This window comes from Helianthus annuus, chromosome 1, assembly GCF_002127325.2.
Source record: "Helianthus annuus cultivar XRQ/B chromosome 1, HanXRQr2.0-SUNRISE, whole genome shotgun sequence".
Classification (NCBI taxonomy): Eukaryota; Viridiplantae; Streptophyta; class Magnoliopsida; order Asterales; family Asteraceae; genus Helianthus; species Helianthus annuus.
This window is the reverse complement of record NC_035433.2, coordinates 69,956,827-69,972,582: the sequence shown is the minus strand read 5'-3', so window position 1 is coordinate 69,972,582 and position 15,756 is coordinate 69,956,827. Positions and strand designations below refer to the sequence as shown.

The window sequence follows — 15,756 nt, the reverse complement described above, 5'->3', positions numbered from 1 at the left end:
TTTAATACATTATAGTTTATAAGATATGACAAGAATACGTAAAAGAATTATAAGTTTGTTGTGGAGTGGGGAAATTGTAACTAATAATCCATAATTTTGTTAAAAGTCGGGGATTTAAGTGTAATATGTTTAGGGGCTAAAAAATAAATAGTATTTAAAAGACCAAACTACCCTCATTTTAGGGGTCTATCTATAAATAAAAGGGGGGAAAAGTTCTTATTTTTTGGGTATCTTAAAATGCCCCTCTCTCATGCATTATAATATAGTATAGATAAGTACATATACAAAGAAGATGGTGGGGAACAGTGCCAGGCTCTTGCCTGGCACTTTGTCATTGGATCGTAAGTGTGGCTTTTCCAATTTGTTAAAACAACATTTTAAAATTTGGCAACACCTATTGACAGAAGACAACGAGCAACACCACCACCTCATATCTCTCCGCCTAAAACTGCCGACGAGGACCAAGATGCAACCAAAACCACAAAAACCTGTAACTGATACTTGCAACGCTTCAACAGCCGACGGAAAATTTATTTCCTTGCCGTCAGAAGGACTTGTTTGGTGCGACGATGACTGGCGGTGGTCGGAGGTGAATGGCGTCTGTAAAATCAAAAGGCGGCTAGAGTAGGCGAAGTGTTTTCTCTAGCTTGCGGTGGTGAGAAGAAGAAGATGAGGGGTGGGGCTATCTATTTTCAACTTTTTAAAATTAAAATGTCATTTTAGCTATGTGGTTTGGGTCATTTTCATAGTTTAGTCCAAAAGTTTTATTTTTCGCTTGTGGGTACATAAAGATTTCACCATTGTCATTTTAGTCCACTGTGTTAACTCATCCATTATTTCTGTTAACGAGAAGGGCAATTCGATCAATTTATATGGCCGAATTGCCCTTCTAGTTAACAGAATTACATATAAAATGACCAAATTGTCTTTCTCGTTAACAGAAATAATGGATATAGTTAACCCAGTGGACAAAAATGGCAACTGTGAAACCTTTTTGGACACACAATCGAAAAACGAAACCTTTGGACTAAAATGACAAAACCGTCCAAACCACAGGGACTAAATGGCATTTAACTCATTTTTTATTTGTTCAGGGGCATTTTGTCGTTTTGCACACACTTAACTGAGAAACTTAACATAGGTTAGTGATAAAGACCATATGAGTGCAAAAATTACAACCACTAGGACCAACTCTGTAATTACTGAACCACTAGAACCAAGTCTACAATATCTACAAACCATATAGACCAACCATACATTTAACTTCAAAATGTTACAAAGCACAAATCTAATATTAAAAAAGGAGTTAAATGCCATTTTAGTCCCTGTGGTTTGGGCCATTTTACCAGTTTGGTTCAAAGGTTTGAAACGTTGCCATTATAGTCCAAATAGTTTGAAACGTCGCCATTTTAGTCCACTAGGTTAACTTCATCTCATTTTTATGTTAACGAGAATGGCAATTCGGTCATTTTATATAGTCGAATTGCCCTTCTAGTTAGCAGAACTACATAAAAAATGATTGAATTGCCTTTCTAGTTAACTGAAAAATGGATAAAGTTAACTCATTGAACTAAAATGGCAACGTTCGAAACTATTTGGATAAAAATGATAACATTTCAAACTTTTAGATCAAACTAACAAAATTACTCAAAACCAAAACCAGAGGAACTAAAATGATATTTAACTCTTAAAAAAAACTGATAAGTATTACTTTACTATTACTATTACTATTTTAAATGATTTAACAAATAGTTACAGTGCCAAAGTACACACGTTATCATTTTATAAATGATATCCATACAGAAAAAGATTGCAATCTACTTAAAAAAAACAAATAAACAAATCTTGTGTTCCAATCAAGTATTCCTTTTGAAATTACCAATATTATTTCCCCCCTTTTTAATATTATTAGGACGGTGCCAATTGCCAACACACAGCCATTGTTGATCTGGTGCATCATGGATCCTTCCCACCATGATTTGTACATATTCCCATCTTGTTTCTTCCAATTTTATCAATCTCATTCCCCCCAAATCTCACACCCATCTTCACGATCACGGTAAGATCTTTTTTTTATCACATTTTCACACTATGTTTTAGTGTTTTTAGTTACTGATTTCTGATCAAGTGTTTTTTTCTGAAATTGGTTTCTGGGTTTTGTTCGAAATCGAACAATTGAAGTTGGTTTATTTTGGATCTGACTAGATCTATGTGTATGTAGTGAATTGAATATATAATTTGACACTTTATTTTCGTGTTTTTAGTTACTTTTCTGATCACTGGGAGTGTTTTTATCGAAATGGTTTCTGGGTTTTGTTCGAAATCGAACAATTGAAGTGGGTTTATTTTGGATTTGGTTAGATCTATGTGTATGTAGTAAATTGAATACATAATTTCACACTCTGTTTTCATGTTTTTTAGTTACTTATTATTTTTTTTTTATCACTGTGAGTGTTAGTTTTAAAATTGGTTTCTGGGTTTTGTTTGAAATCGAACCATTGAATTGGGTTTACTTGGGATTTGATTGGATCTATGTGTATGTAGTGAATTGGATATATAATGGGGTTTAATACGTGTAGGGTTTTGGAGCAATTAAAGAAGAATGGCGAGTAGGATTGATTCCGAGTATGATTACTTGTTCAAGATCGTGTTGGTAGGGGATTCGGGTGTTGGTAAATCCAACATTTTATCGAGGTTTACTAGGAATGAATTTAGTTTGGAGTCCAAATCCACCATTGGAGTTGAGTTTGCTACTAGAACTCTTGAGGTTTGTGGTCTATTTCATTTTGGTTCTAATTTTTCATTTAAAAGAAGAGATCTCGTTTTGAAGAGGGAATTTGTAGGTTATAATCACTGTGACCGGTCCGATTGAGTCTTTTCTAAACCGGTCAGATCGGTTAAACCATTAAATCGGTTATGATGGGTTATACCGGTTTTTTTTAGAGTTGATTACTGTTTTCGTCCCTGTGATTTGTCAAAAATCACTATTTCGATCCATTAGTTCAAAAATTGTGATTTCAGTCTCTGTGGTTTCACTTTCGTAACCATTTCAGTCCCTGTGGTTTCATTTTCATAACCATTTCGATCCATTAAAAGAAGAGATCTCGTTTTGAAGAGGGAATTTGTAGGTTATAATCACTGTGACCGGTCCGATTGAGTCTTTTCTAAACCGGTCAGATCGGTTAAACCATCAAACCGGTTATGATGGTTATATCGGTTTTTTTAGAGTTAATTACTTTTTTCGTCCTTGTGATTTGTCAAAAATCACTATTTCGATCCATTAGGGGGGAGAGGGTGGTCACTAGTGATAGAATTCTATCACTCACAAGCACCAATCAAGTTCCGCCATGTCATCACTCAATATTCTATCACTAGTGATAGAAATGTAATAGGGGTGGTCACTAGTGATACAATTCCATCACTCCCATTTTTTTTTTAATTTTTATTTTAAAATTAGAAATTAAACACTAAATTATAAATTTCACTATTTTTTTTAATTTTTTATTTTAAATTAGAAATTAACAATAAAACACTAAAATTAAAAATTTCATTAAATCGTTAACATACTAGAAATCATGAAACATACAATTAAAAAAAAACCTACTCCTCGTCCGAATCATGAAACTCCAAACCTAGAGAACCTACTAGTTCGATTAAATCGTATCTCAATCGAAAGTGAGTTTCTTCATTACGCAATTCTAGATGGATATTTTGTGGAACTTGAACTTGTGTAGGAGGATCCGACACCCAATCCGGGGATATTGCACATCCGTCTTCTTTGATCATATCATATTGTGCAATATGATACATGCATACACTATGCTATGTATTGATTTCTTGTTCGTCGCACGAACCGGTCGGTGTAGTATACCCCATCTACCCTTTAAAACACCAAATGCCCTCTCAACATCTTTTCTTGCCGATTCTTGCAATTTTTTGAACACGATTTCTTTAGGCTCGACAGGAAATGAGGGAGCTTTCACAAAAACAGACCAAGACGGGTAGATACCATCCACAAGAAAAAAACCTTGTCTGTAATGTCGACCGTTAACATAGAAAGGAGAGGAAGGTGCGGTACAATCCGTTACGGTTTGAAACAACGGCGACGTGTGCAACACATTGCTGTCGTTGTTTGAACCTGGAACACCGAAATACGAATGCCAAATCCATAAATCATTCGACGCCACCGCTTCTAGTATGATGGTTGGTCTTTTGATGTCTTCCCTAACATACGCCCCTCGCAACTCTCTTGGACAATTTTTCCACTCGATATGTGTACAATCGATGCTACCGAGCATCCCGGGAAAATGCCATCTAGCCTCGTGTGCGGCGTAAATACGTGAGATGTCGTGGCTCGTCGGTTTACGTAAAAACTCTTTAGCATACAACTTAATGATCACGTTGCAAAAAAAAATGCAAACATTCACGTGAAGTTCAGGCCGACATCGCTAGGTATTCATCATATTGATCGGGAGGGTTACCTGTTGCTAGTTGGCGAATGGCGGACGTGCATTTTTGTATCGGCGTGAAACTTGGTTTGCCCCTCGCATCGTAACCTTCTTGAACCATTCCTCGCTTGCTTCGATGTCTCCAACAATCTTTAAAAATAATTCTTTGGGTAAACGAAACCGATCTCTAAACGTTTCGGCATTGTAGAGCGGATTTTCCACAAAATAATCGTTCATCAAAACTTCGTTGGCACGTATACGATCACGGTCGACCATCTTCTTCTTTGGGCGGGACGACTCGACATCAAGCTTGTTATACACCGACACAAAATATTTTAGTGTCTCGTTGTCGGAAGACGACTCGGTATCGCTATTGCTAGACATTGGAAACGTCGAATCCGTAGGGAATTCCATTTGAGAAAGATATAAAAATTGTGTGAAATGGGTTTAAAATGGTTTAAAAGATGTAGATTGGTGTGTGTAAAATGGTTTAAAATGGAGATATAAATAGATAAATGGTTTAAAGGTTTTTTTTTAATTGAATATTAGCGTTTAAAATAACGGTAAAAAATCATCAACGGTCGCATTTTTCAAACATTTCAACGCGTGAAGGATTCAACGCGTTTAAAATCACGCGTGACCATAGTGGGGGCAGCGGTGTTTGTGGTGGTATCACGCGTTCTGGGGAGTCCATAACGGACCACCCCGCCTGCTCTTAGTTTAAAAATTATGATTTCAATCCCTGTGGTTTCACTTTCGTAACCATTTCAGTCCCTGTGGTTTCACTTTCATAACCATTTCGATCCATTATTCTGTTAAGTACAAGGACTGAAATGGTTACGAAAGTGAAACCACAGGGACTAAAATCGCAATTTTTAAACTAATGGACTGAAATAGTGATTTTTGACAAACTATAGGGACGAAAACAGAAATTAACTCTTTTTTTAAATTCATTTTGAATTTTATTTATTATTATTATTTTTGTCTATTCCAGTCTTTAAAGTTTAGATGACTTGGTTTTAGATGACTTGTATATAATTTGAACTTATTAAGAAACTCATTCGGTTTTTAAAAGTGGTCCGCCCCATGGGCCAGTAAAACGACCGATCGATTACAGTCTAGCTATGAAAACATCGGTTATAATTCACACTTTTATACGTAATCTACTTACTCCGTTTCACATGTTCACTTTTTAACTAAGCTAGTAATTTTATTTTACCCACTTGATCAGGATAGTTATGATCTGGGAATCTACTTACACCATTTGACACTTTTGGTTTTCTTGCGTCAGAGGTTGTAGACCTACTTAGTCGAGTCCAAAGGCATGCATAGTAATGTCATGAACCCGAGATTTATGAACGTAGTTTTTAAAAGACTTGGTTTTGTTATTCAAAAAGAAAAGGGGGGTAGCAGCGCAACTTGTTGCCCCCTTACCTTCTATGTCAATGTAATTTCTATTTCTACATGGAGATTCAAGAAAATGTTGAACCTATACTATTTTGGTTCTTCATATCAATATCCAAAAAATACTATATTTTAATACAACTCACTTTAGTTACTATAAAAAAATTAAATGCCACCATCACTAAAAGGCTATAAGAAAATCATGTTGGAATTTCGAGTTTGATTCGTTCCTTTTCTAGCTATTTTTTACCCGTTTGATCAGTTAGAGATATAATACAGTGTGAATCAATCCATTTAACATTAAACGTGTTGAAATCATCACCTCTAGTCAAAACTTATGAAGTCTCCATATGGGATTCTTGAGTGTGACCCAACTATTTGTCCACAGGTAGACGGAAAGACAATAAAGGCTCAAATTTGGGACACAGCAGGCCAAGAGAGGTACCGGGCCATCACCAGCGCCTATTACAGAGGTGCGGTTGGAGCTCTTTTGGTTTACGACATAACCAAAAACTCAACCTTTGACAATCTTCAAAGGTGGTTACATGAGCTAAGAGAACACGCGGATGCTAACATTGTTCTTATGCTGGCTGGAAACAAATCTGATCTGAACCACTATCGAGCCGTGAGTGAACAAGATGGTCAGTCATTCGCGGAAAAAGAAGGGCTTTTGTTTCTTGAAACATCTGCACTTGAATCGTATAATATTGAGAACGCATTTCACACGGTTTTGACTGATATATACCATATTGTTAGCAAGAAAGCGTTGGTGGCAGAAGAGGCGGCGTTGGGTGTACCGGGGAAGGGAACCGCCATTAATGTCGGTGGTGGTGCATCTGGGAACACAAAGAAAGGTTGCTGCTCAAGTTGAAAAAACATGTTTTGAGAAGTTATTAGATTATGTCTTATGTAACATTGAGCATACGTTACCTTACTTGCCTAAATCTCCCTTTTAATATAGGCATGTTGTAGAATATTGTTGTTGGGTGATTTTATTTTGATATGAACGTTATTTCATTGGTTGCTGATTGCATAGAGGCCACATGAAGTTGCTATGGAAGAAATGTGTACGTGACATACATTTATGCATGTTTGTATATACTATTTGTATGTTATAGGTATTTAAGCATGCATGCATGTAATTGTGTATGCATATGATGGATTAACCACGATCAACCTGGCACTCCAATCAAATAGAACGAAGTCACGAACATGTAAAAAGAACAAACGTGAGGATTAGGTTCAAGAGTGAACACTAGTGTATTTGCGAACTGAGCGAACTAATCATGACCATACACGTGTGTAAATAAATGGCTAGGATTTGATGATGAAATACACTAGTGTATTTTAAGATTTGATGATGAAATCCTATAGAGTGTAGAATACAAAGGTGTGAGCAGAACTAGAGTTTCAATGGATATTGAGAGTAACCACATACATTAGATACTAAGTTTATTAAAAGGTATGCACTGGCACACAATATGGTATAACATCATATAACACTTTATCTTAGAGATTGGAGCTTTTAATCAAATATGGTATAACATCATAAAACACTTTCTGATAAATATGTATCAAATTCAAATTTTATAGTTTTTCTAACGGCAAACTAAAATCTCATATATACTTATACATGGGTAAAGTTCTTGTACAAATAATCTTAACATACTAAACATACAAATTGAAGGAAAACTCAAAAAGACAAGGTGGCATTTTTGTAATTATCAATAACTATCAAAGTTACTCTACAAATATACCTAAAAAAACCTAACCACTCCCCCCACCCCCAAAAAAAACCTAAACCCCCCACCCACCCCCCAAAAACCTAAAAAAAAACCTACCCCCCCACCCCCCAAAAACCTAAAAAAAACCTAACACCCCCCCCCCCCCCACACCCCCAAAAACCTACCCCCCCCCCCCACCCAAGCTAAAATGCTAAAAACTAAACCCCCCAAAAAACCTAAAAAAATAAAAAAAACACACAAATTATTTTATTTTATTTTTTTAACATTTTTTATTAAAAAATCGCTACTTTTAGTAGCAAAAAAATTTTTTTTTTTCTAACGAAATGTAGCGATTTTTTAATAAAAAATGTTAAAAAAAAAATTTGTGTTTTTTTAGGTATTTTTGGTTGTAACTTTGATAGTTGGTGGTAATTACAAAAATGCCACCTTGTCTTTTTGGGTTTTCCTTCAATTTGTATGTTTAGTATGTTAAGATTATTTGTATTTGATCTTTTGCCTACTTGTATATATGTATTTTGCAGTATCCGAACCATTCACCTCTTAGATAAAGGGAAGATGGCTTACCACCAAACCATATATCCTTAGGACCTTCAGGTAAACCACTAAGACCAACCGTACTTATGATTTAGGACCACAAGTTGAACATGTGTTAATAACCCGTCAACGAATTATAACAATGGTGAAACATTCTTGAATCACAAAAAATCATGTTATTTTTATGATTTCCAGTTTCAAAAAAACTGATATTGTACCGCTAATGTATCGTATCATACCGAACCGAACCAAACAACATCGACACTGTTCCAGTACCTGTATTCATTTTTATGATTTCCGGTTTCAATGATATATCATTTATACAACTTCGTCTGCAAAGACAAATGAATACCAATACCATACCATACCAATACTTAGATAAGGCGAACCGATATCGTCAGGATAAATCCTGTTAGCTAACATTTTAACCATACCACTAAAACAAGCATAAACAAAAAGGTACCTAAACACCCCCACAAAATTAAACAAATATCAAAACCCTAAAAAAAATCACATTCCAAAATTCCAACCCATCAATTCAAAGCCTAAAAGTTGACAATTAGCGGCAGAATATCAAACAACACCACGGTATCATCGTCCTCACAATTTTGATTCTGCAACTCGCCCTCTCCGGCTTCTTCATCGCTGTCATTATATTCCATTTTATCCCCTTTTTCCCTATATATTCATTTCTTATTAACTCAATACTATTTATCACCATTATTGTTGAAGAAATTGTTGCTTTCTTGTTTAGTTTACGCGTGTTTGAAAACCTAGGCTTTATTATTTTTGTTGTTGTTCAAAAGAGGCCGATTTTGGGGATATTTTTGAGTGGTTAATGGCTGAAAACGGTCAGGGGATAGAGCCTGTGTTGCTTGATGATATAATTAACAGGTTGTTGGAGTTTCGGCAGGCGAGAACCCTGCGGCAGGTTCAGTTATCAGAATCGGAGATTCGACAGCTTTGTACGGTTTCTCGAGAGATTTTTCTTCAGCAGCCGAATTTGCTGGAGCTTGAGGCCCCAATTAAGCTATGTGGTAAAGATATTGATTGCTTATTGTTTGTGTATTGAGTTATCGATGCGCTGTTCGACTGTTTTCGTGTTCTTTTGTTTGATTGATTATATGTAGTATGTGTGAATATTTGACAAGTGTGTATGGTTATTGAAACAGTAGTACATTATAGGTAGTATAGTTAATATTTTTCTTCAGCAGCCGAATTTTTTAGCAGGGTTGGACCGGTTTTTTTATATATTTTTTCAGATTTAACTAATGAAATTTAATAATATTTACGACACTTTCCGGTTCTTACGTCCGGTCGAACCATTGAACCGGGAAGGAGACCGGTTCGACGTCCGGTCTGGTTCTGAAAACATTGTTGTTGATTATAGGTGACATTCATGGGCAATACGGTGATTTACTGCGGCTTTTTGAATACGGTGGTTTTCCTCCAGAATCGAATTATTTATTCCTAGGTGATTACGTGGATCGTGGCAAACAAAGTCTCGAAACAATTTGTCTCTTACTCGCTTACAAAATTAAATACCCCGAGAACTTTTTTCTTCTAAGAGGAAACCACGAGTGCGCTTCTATTAACCGGATATACGGTTTTTACGACGAGTGTAAACGTCGTTTTAATGTCAGACTTTGGAAAACATTCACCGACTGTTTCAACTGTCTTCCTGCTGCTGCACTAATTGACGACAAAATCTTATGCATGCACGGCGGGCTTTCTCCCGATTTAACAAATTTGGACCAGATTCGGAATTTGGCCCGCCCGACCGATGTACCGGATTCGGGCCTGCTTTGTGATTTGCTTTGGTCTGATCCGAGTAGAGATGTGAAAGGATGGGGGATGAGTGATCGGGGAGTTTCGTATACGTTTGGAGCTGATAAAGTTGCGGAGTTTTTAATGCAACATGATATGGATCTTGTCTGTCGAGCCCATCAGGTAATTGAATTATTGAATGTTGAACAGAGTTACTTGATATACCGTTTAGAAGCGTTATGTGATTTTGTTGTCATTTTGTTTAGGTTGTAGAAGATGGGTATGAGTTCTTTGCTGATAGGCAGCTTGTTACGATATTTTCGGCCCCAAATTATTGTGGTGAATTTGATAATGCTGGAGCAATGATGAGTGTTGACGAAAGCTTAATGTGTTCTTTTCAAATTTTGAAGCCAGCTGACAGAAAACCGAGATATTTATAAAGGAAGTTGTGACCCAAAGCTTTTAAGGTCAGTATCAAGAGTATTCCTTTTGTTTTATGAGCCATCATATATTGCTATTGGTCAAAACATTTTCTTTGTGAAACCGGAATCGATTTCTTTTGATCAAGCTAACTTGTGGTGCAAGAAAATGTTTTGACTGAACGTAAAGGTTTCTGAATGTGTACTCTAAAACTCCTAATTTGGAGTCTTGGATTAATATCTTTTGTCTGCATTTCTTCTCTAGATTTGGAGGATTGAATAGTTTTTTTTTTTTTTTTTTTTTTTTTTTTTTTTTCCAAATATAGAGGAACGCTATTCATTTCTCTAAAAAATAATTTTTTTTTTAACAAACTCTATCTTGATTGAATGCTAATTATTATGATAGAACCATTGTTGATGTTGATCAAATCTTGGAAATTGGTTTCGTTAGCACCTTTGTGTAATTGTTTTTCATCTCAATTCTCATTTTAATATTATTTTTGGTATGAATAAATTGATATCGTATGTTGATATGTGTGGTCCAATATGGTAACTTTCCATGCCAAAGGAAGGTCGTTACATGATCAGACCAAACGTATCATCATCCGATAGATTTGAAAAACGTTAGCTTTTGGAAATTTTGTAATCAGTAGATTGTAAGTTAAGGTAGAGACTAGAGTGGTATATTTATCATAAAAGGTCAAAATTAATTAACATAATTGGTTTAGGGAACACTTACTAGTGGTTGGAATTTTAGAATTTTATTTTCTAAAAAATTGAACAGAGTGTCGACAGGTTAATGCAATTCAGTTTGTGATATATCGGTTATATCAGTCCCCTAGTAAGATATCGGTGTCAAATATCAGTACCGATATTATCGGCGATATTGACCAATATAACAGATATATCACTGAATTATTGGTGTTAAATTGCTATATATATATATATATATAGGGTTGGGCTATATAGAAAACCCTAAATATTTAAGAAACCCGGAAAACTCAAAGCTCCCAACTTTTTTTTTTGAAAAAAATAACACATGTAATATACATGTTTTTAAGAGTTTTGGGCCAAAAAATCAAAACAGCGCCGAAGGGTTTTTTTTAAAAAAAAAAACAAATTTCAGCAACTTTCAGCATTTTTGTCTAACACATGTTAGGCAACCGGACATTGCTGAAATTTGTTTATTTTTTCTTAAAAAAATCCCTTCGGCGCTTTTTTGTTTTTTTTTTTTTTTGCCCAAAACACTTTAAAACATGTATATTACATGTGTTATTTTTTTCAAAAAAAAAATGTCGGGAGGTTGGGTAAAAATGGGGGGAGATTTGAGTTTCCAGAGTTTCCTAAGAATTTAAGAGTTTTCTGTCTAGCATTCCCCTATATATATATATATATATAGGTAGAGGATCCTGTAAAAAGTGCTCAAAGTGTGAGAAGTGTATTATAACACTATATATAATACTATATAACACCACTAGTATTAAGCCCCTGCGTTGCAGCGGTTGTCGTAAAACTGTGTCAAGTAGTATCAGTGCTATACCATTATCAGCGATCACCAACACCGGAAAACTCGTAAAAACAAAATAAATAAAAACGGAAAAAAATAAAGCCGAGCGAAAAGCAGACGTAAAATCTTTGAATTACGCACGCTCGTTGCAGAGAAATTAAATCGAAACGTAATACATAGAAAAAAATAACTAAGTTAATCCAAGACCCGTGCGTTGCGACGAACGTGTCAAACGGAGAAAAATAGATGTGTTTTGACGGGCCAAACGGGAAAAATATACGAAAAATGTTGAACTCCACGCGCACGTTGCGGTGCGTTAACTCACAAAATTTAGAACGAAACGAAAAGCTTGGGAATGATGAAAAGTATGGTGGAACAAAACTGAAAATTAAAAAGAGTTGGGGTTAAATTGGAAAAGATGAAAAGCTTTAGATTAATAAGTAAAAAAATAAAGGGTCTAAATTGCAAAATTATAAAAGTTTTGGGTAATATTATTAATAAGTAAAAAAACAAAGGGGTTAAAACAAAGGATATTAATATTTTATTAGATATTAGATTTAGATATTTATAATATTATTAATTATTAATTGGATTTATTAATATTAAAATAAAGATAAGGATAAAGATAAAGAAAAGTGATATTTATATATATTGGTTATTAGTATTAAAAGAAATATATTAATTAAATAAATATAAATAAAATTTATGTAGTTGAAGGAGAGAATGCCATATGACATTATTTGTAATCTTTTATTAATATTTAGATTAGATTAGATATGTTAATAATATTATTAATCAATATTTAATAAGTTGAAGGAGAAAATGCCATGTGGCATTAAGTGGAGTCTTTTATTAATATTTAGATATAAACACCGTATAACAATATGTAACACAATGTAATACCATATAACACTTTGTAACACTATATATCATTATATAACAAATATAACACTATAGGTTGTCTGATAGCATGTCTATGATAGATGTATAGTGTTATATTTGTTATATAATGATATATAGTGTTACATAGTGTTATATGGTATTATATGGTGTTACATATTGTTATACGGTGTTTATATGGTGTTATATAGTATTATATATAGTGTTATAATACACTTCTCACACTTCTCACACTTTAGGCCCTTTTTACACTATCCTTACCCTATATATATATATATATATATATATATATATATATATATATATATATATATATATAAATTCTGCATTATATTAAAATTACCGATATGTCACTGAGATAACTTATATCTCAAATATCGGTCCTTGACCGATATCCGATGTATATTTTACCGTATTAACTGCACAACTTATTTTATGTTTGTATATGTGAGCCATGAAGTCTTTCATGTGCAGAATCCCCTGGGTGCCGGCCTAGAATGCTTGTGATGGACACACTGCTGTTTTAGTTTTGTGTCGTAAACACTTTTTGAATGAAGTTTTTTTGTTTTAAGATGGGATAACATTACCATGCTGCTATGGAGATTGGTGGACAGCTTGCCTCTATACGTTCAGATGATCAGTTTGCCTATTTTTCAATTAATCAGTATTATTATTGAATCATTTTTTGTAATCTGTTCATGCCCAATTTATATGCTGCATCTTCTCCATTGACATTTCTAATTGACCCCCTTTTGTTACATTGTTAGAAGGTTTAATTTAATTCTTCAATTAGTATGAAGTTTTTAGAAGTCATTACACGTGTTAGTGTGTTACAAGAACTCTTTAGTCCTTCCTGATCGATTAATTGGCTGTACCTTTAGATCACTGGTTGGACCAGACTAAAAAAATCATATTGTCATAATTAAATTTAAAAAATATTTGTACACTACATAAATGTATATTGATAATTTTTTTTTGAATGACCAACTAAATCACCGAATAAGCATTCTGAGATCTCATCAATCGAGCAAATGCATCCCCTCCGTAAATATTGATAAATATTTTGAAGGTGGAAAAGCGTCAGTTGTTTTAATGTGTATGAGATGTAAGTTCATTCGTTAACTTTTTTCTTTTACTCAAAACCGGTGCAGCTTGTTGGAAAAAAAATGCAAAAGTCTGGTTTTGTTAACAACTTTAAATTCAAATAATTGTATTTTAATGTATGCTATCTAGATTTGCGTTCTACTTTTTTTTTGAACGGCCAACAAACTCAATCCCGAGCACTCTCGGGGCACCCACTGGACAAACGGAGTACTCCGAAAGTAACCCGAGTCCACCACCAATTCCGGGGAAAACCCGGTAACCCACCCGCCCGTAGGCACGACAGTGAAATTACCGGTAAAACCCGTTTGGCTCAAGGATCCAACCTAGGTTTCCCTGGGTCTCCTATCATTGCCCACCAGTGCCTCACTCTGCACCAAGTGGGAGTCGAACCTGCATCTCTCAAGGGAAATGCAAGCCCTCCACCACTTAATCTAGAGATCATTGGCTAGATTTGCGTTCTACTATGTGAGCGTTTTGTGATGAACCAAATTATGTCCAAATAGAGGTAAGATAAATAAGAAATTATTATTCGAAGTTGTATGGTTCAGAAACCAAAATTGCAAAAGAGTTGTTATAAAAACCAAAATTGCAATGTGATTAACCTTGGAGTGGTTTATAAGTCGTAGCACTTCTTAAATACTGTTTCCCTAAAACAAAGAGACTAGTGGGGACCGTAAATGATAGCCTAGCTCTCGCAGATGCATGTGGCGTTGTGAAGACGTACTTTGAACACACACATTACCGTGAGCTGCTTAGAACGACCTTAGTGCTGAGCTTTGACTCAGTTACTACTAAGCTTGGATTGGCTCGGCTCCTAACACGGGTTGGCTTACTACCGAGCTTCAGTTGAGTGGGCAAGTTAGTACTGAGATATGGGTTGCCCTGTTGGCTTACTACTGTGCATGGAGCAAAAATGCTCTTGTTGAGCCACAGATTTTATCACAATGGGCATGTGAGTGGCCTTTTGCCATTAGGTTTATCCGGGTGTGTTGGTCGTTAAATTCGAGGAAAGATAGTGTTCAAATATTCCCAAACCTATTAACACGAGTCTTTGTTTCACGTGATAGAAATGTAGTAGTAAATTAGTTTTGACAAACATTATGTATTAATGTAATATTAAATTCATTTTTATATAAATTTAGATGCATATATTTTTCATCAAAGCGTTTCTTTAAATGTAAGGATGTAAAGATTAGTACATGACACATCATTACTCTTTAACAAGCGGCATTTTTAAAATGCGTATACCGTGAAAAATAATAGCTAATAGCCTATTAATTTATAAAAAAATAAATGTAAATCATATTGACCCACTTTCATTTAACTTTCACATTGGTAAAAAAAGTTGTTATATCAACTGAAGAGGGTTAGGTTCAAATCAAATATGTGAGCATGTTCAGTTGAATAGATTAGTCTCAAACCAAAACCAATATGGCAAGATATTTTACACTAGAGTAAACTGCAATTTTACCCCCCTGAGGTTAGGAGTCATTGGCATGTCTACCCCACCTAAGGAAATAATTACAATTTTACCCCCCATTGTTTGCTTGTCGCATGTTTACCCCCCGGCGTCAAAGTGGCTTAACAGTCAACATTATAAGCTGATGGTCAAAGGGTAAATATGTCATTTTGCTACTAATGTGAAGCTTCTTTGATACAACACCCCCTATAAGTAACATAACAAAGCATAATTACCCCCCACCTTCCCACCATCGTCCTTCAACCTGCGATCAGTCTTCTTCTCCGGCGACAGGCTTCTCCGGCGGCGATCAATGATTCTCCGGCGACAACAACTCGTCCAATCATTCTTCTCCTCCGATCATTCTTCTCTTCCGGTGACAACAACTCCTCCGCTATCTTCAGATCAGTCTAAATGTCGGTCTTTTGTTGGCTAATCCCCTATCTCATCCGCCACACCAAAGGTATAA

At 35.1% G+C, this 15,756-nt stretch overlaps 2 protein-coding genes across 2 annotated transcripts; both read left to right on the top strand.

Moving 5' to 3' along the window:
- The first annotated feature begins 1,877 nt into the window (after window positions 1-1,877).
- LOC110868319 (ras-related protein Rab2BV) lies at window positions 1,878-6,883 on the top strand. The gene is made up of 3 exons (XM_022117454.2): window positions 1,878-2,059; window positions 2,580-2,767; window positions 6,241-6,883. The coding sequence occupies exons 2-3, from the start codon at window positions 2,603-2,605 to the stop codon at window positions 6,721-6,723; spliced, it is 648 nt and encodes a 215-aa protein (XP_021973146.1). The 5' UTR covers window positions 1,878-2,059; window positions 2,580-2,602; the 3' UTR covers window positions 6,724-6,883.
- A 1,685-nt stretch (window positions 6,884-8,568) lies between these two features.
- Window positions 8,569-13,537, top strand: LOC110868309 (serine/threonine-protein phosphatase PP1 isozyme 2). Its single transcript, XM_022117447.2, has 4 exons — window positions 8,569-9,168; window positions 9,522-10,081; window positions 10,165-10,365; window positions 13,199-13,537. The coding sequence occupies exons 1-3, from the start codon at window positions 8,970-8,972 to the stop codon at window positions 10,336-10,338; spliced, it is 933 nt and encodes a 310-aa protein (XP_021973139.1). The 5' UTR covers window positions 8,569-8,969; the 3' UTR covers window positions 10,339-10,365; window positions 13,199-13,537.
- Window positions 13,538-15,756: the final 2,219 nt, after the last annotated feature.

What these genes read in the sequence shown, in the direction of transcription:
- LOC110868309 (XM_022117447.2), top strand. Translation starts at nt 8,970, where the DNA reads ATGGCTGAAAACGGTCAGGGGATAGAGCCTGTGTTGCTTGATGATATA. An exon ending in GGCCCCAATTAAGCTATGTG is followed by an intron (nt 9,169 to 9,521) that starts GTAAAGATATTG and finishes TGTTGATTATAG; the next exon opens with GTGACATTCATGGGCAATAC. An exon ending in TTGTCTGTCGAGCCCATCAG is followed by an intron (nt 10,082 to 10,164) that starts GTAATTGAATTA and finishes CATTTTGTTTAG; the next exon opens with GTTGTAGAAGATGGGTATGA.
- LOC110868319 (XM_022117454.2), top strand. Translation starts at nt 2,603, where the DNA reads ATGGCGAGTAGGATTGATTCCGAGTATGATTACTTGTTCAAGATCGTG. An exon ending in TTGCTACTAGAACTCTTGAG is followed by an intron (nt 2,768 to 6,240) that starts GTTTGTGGTCTA and finishes ATTTGTCCACAG; the next exon opens with GTAGACGGAAAGACAATAAA.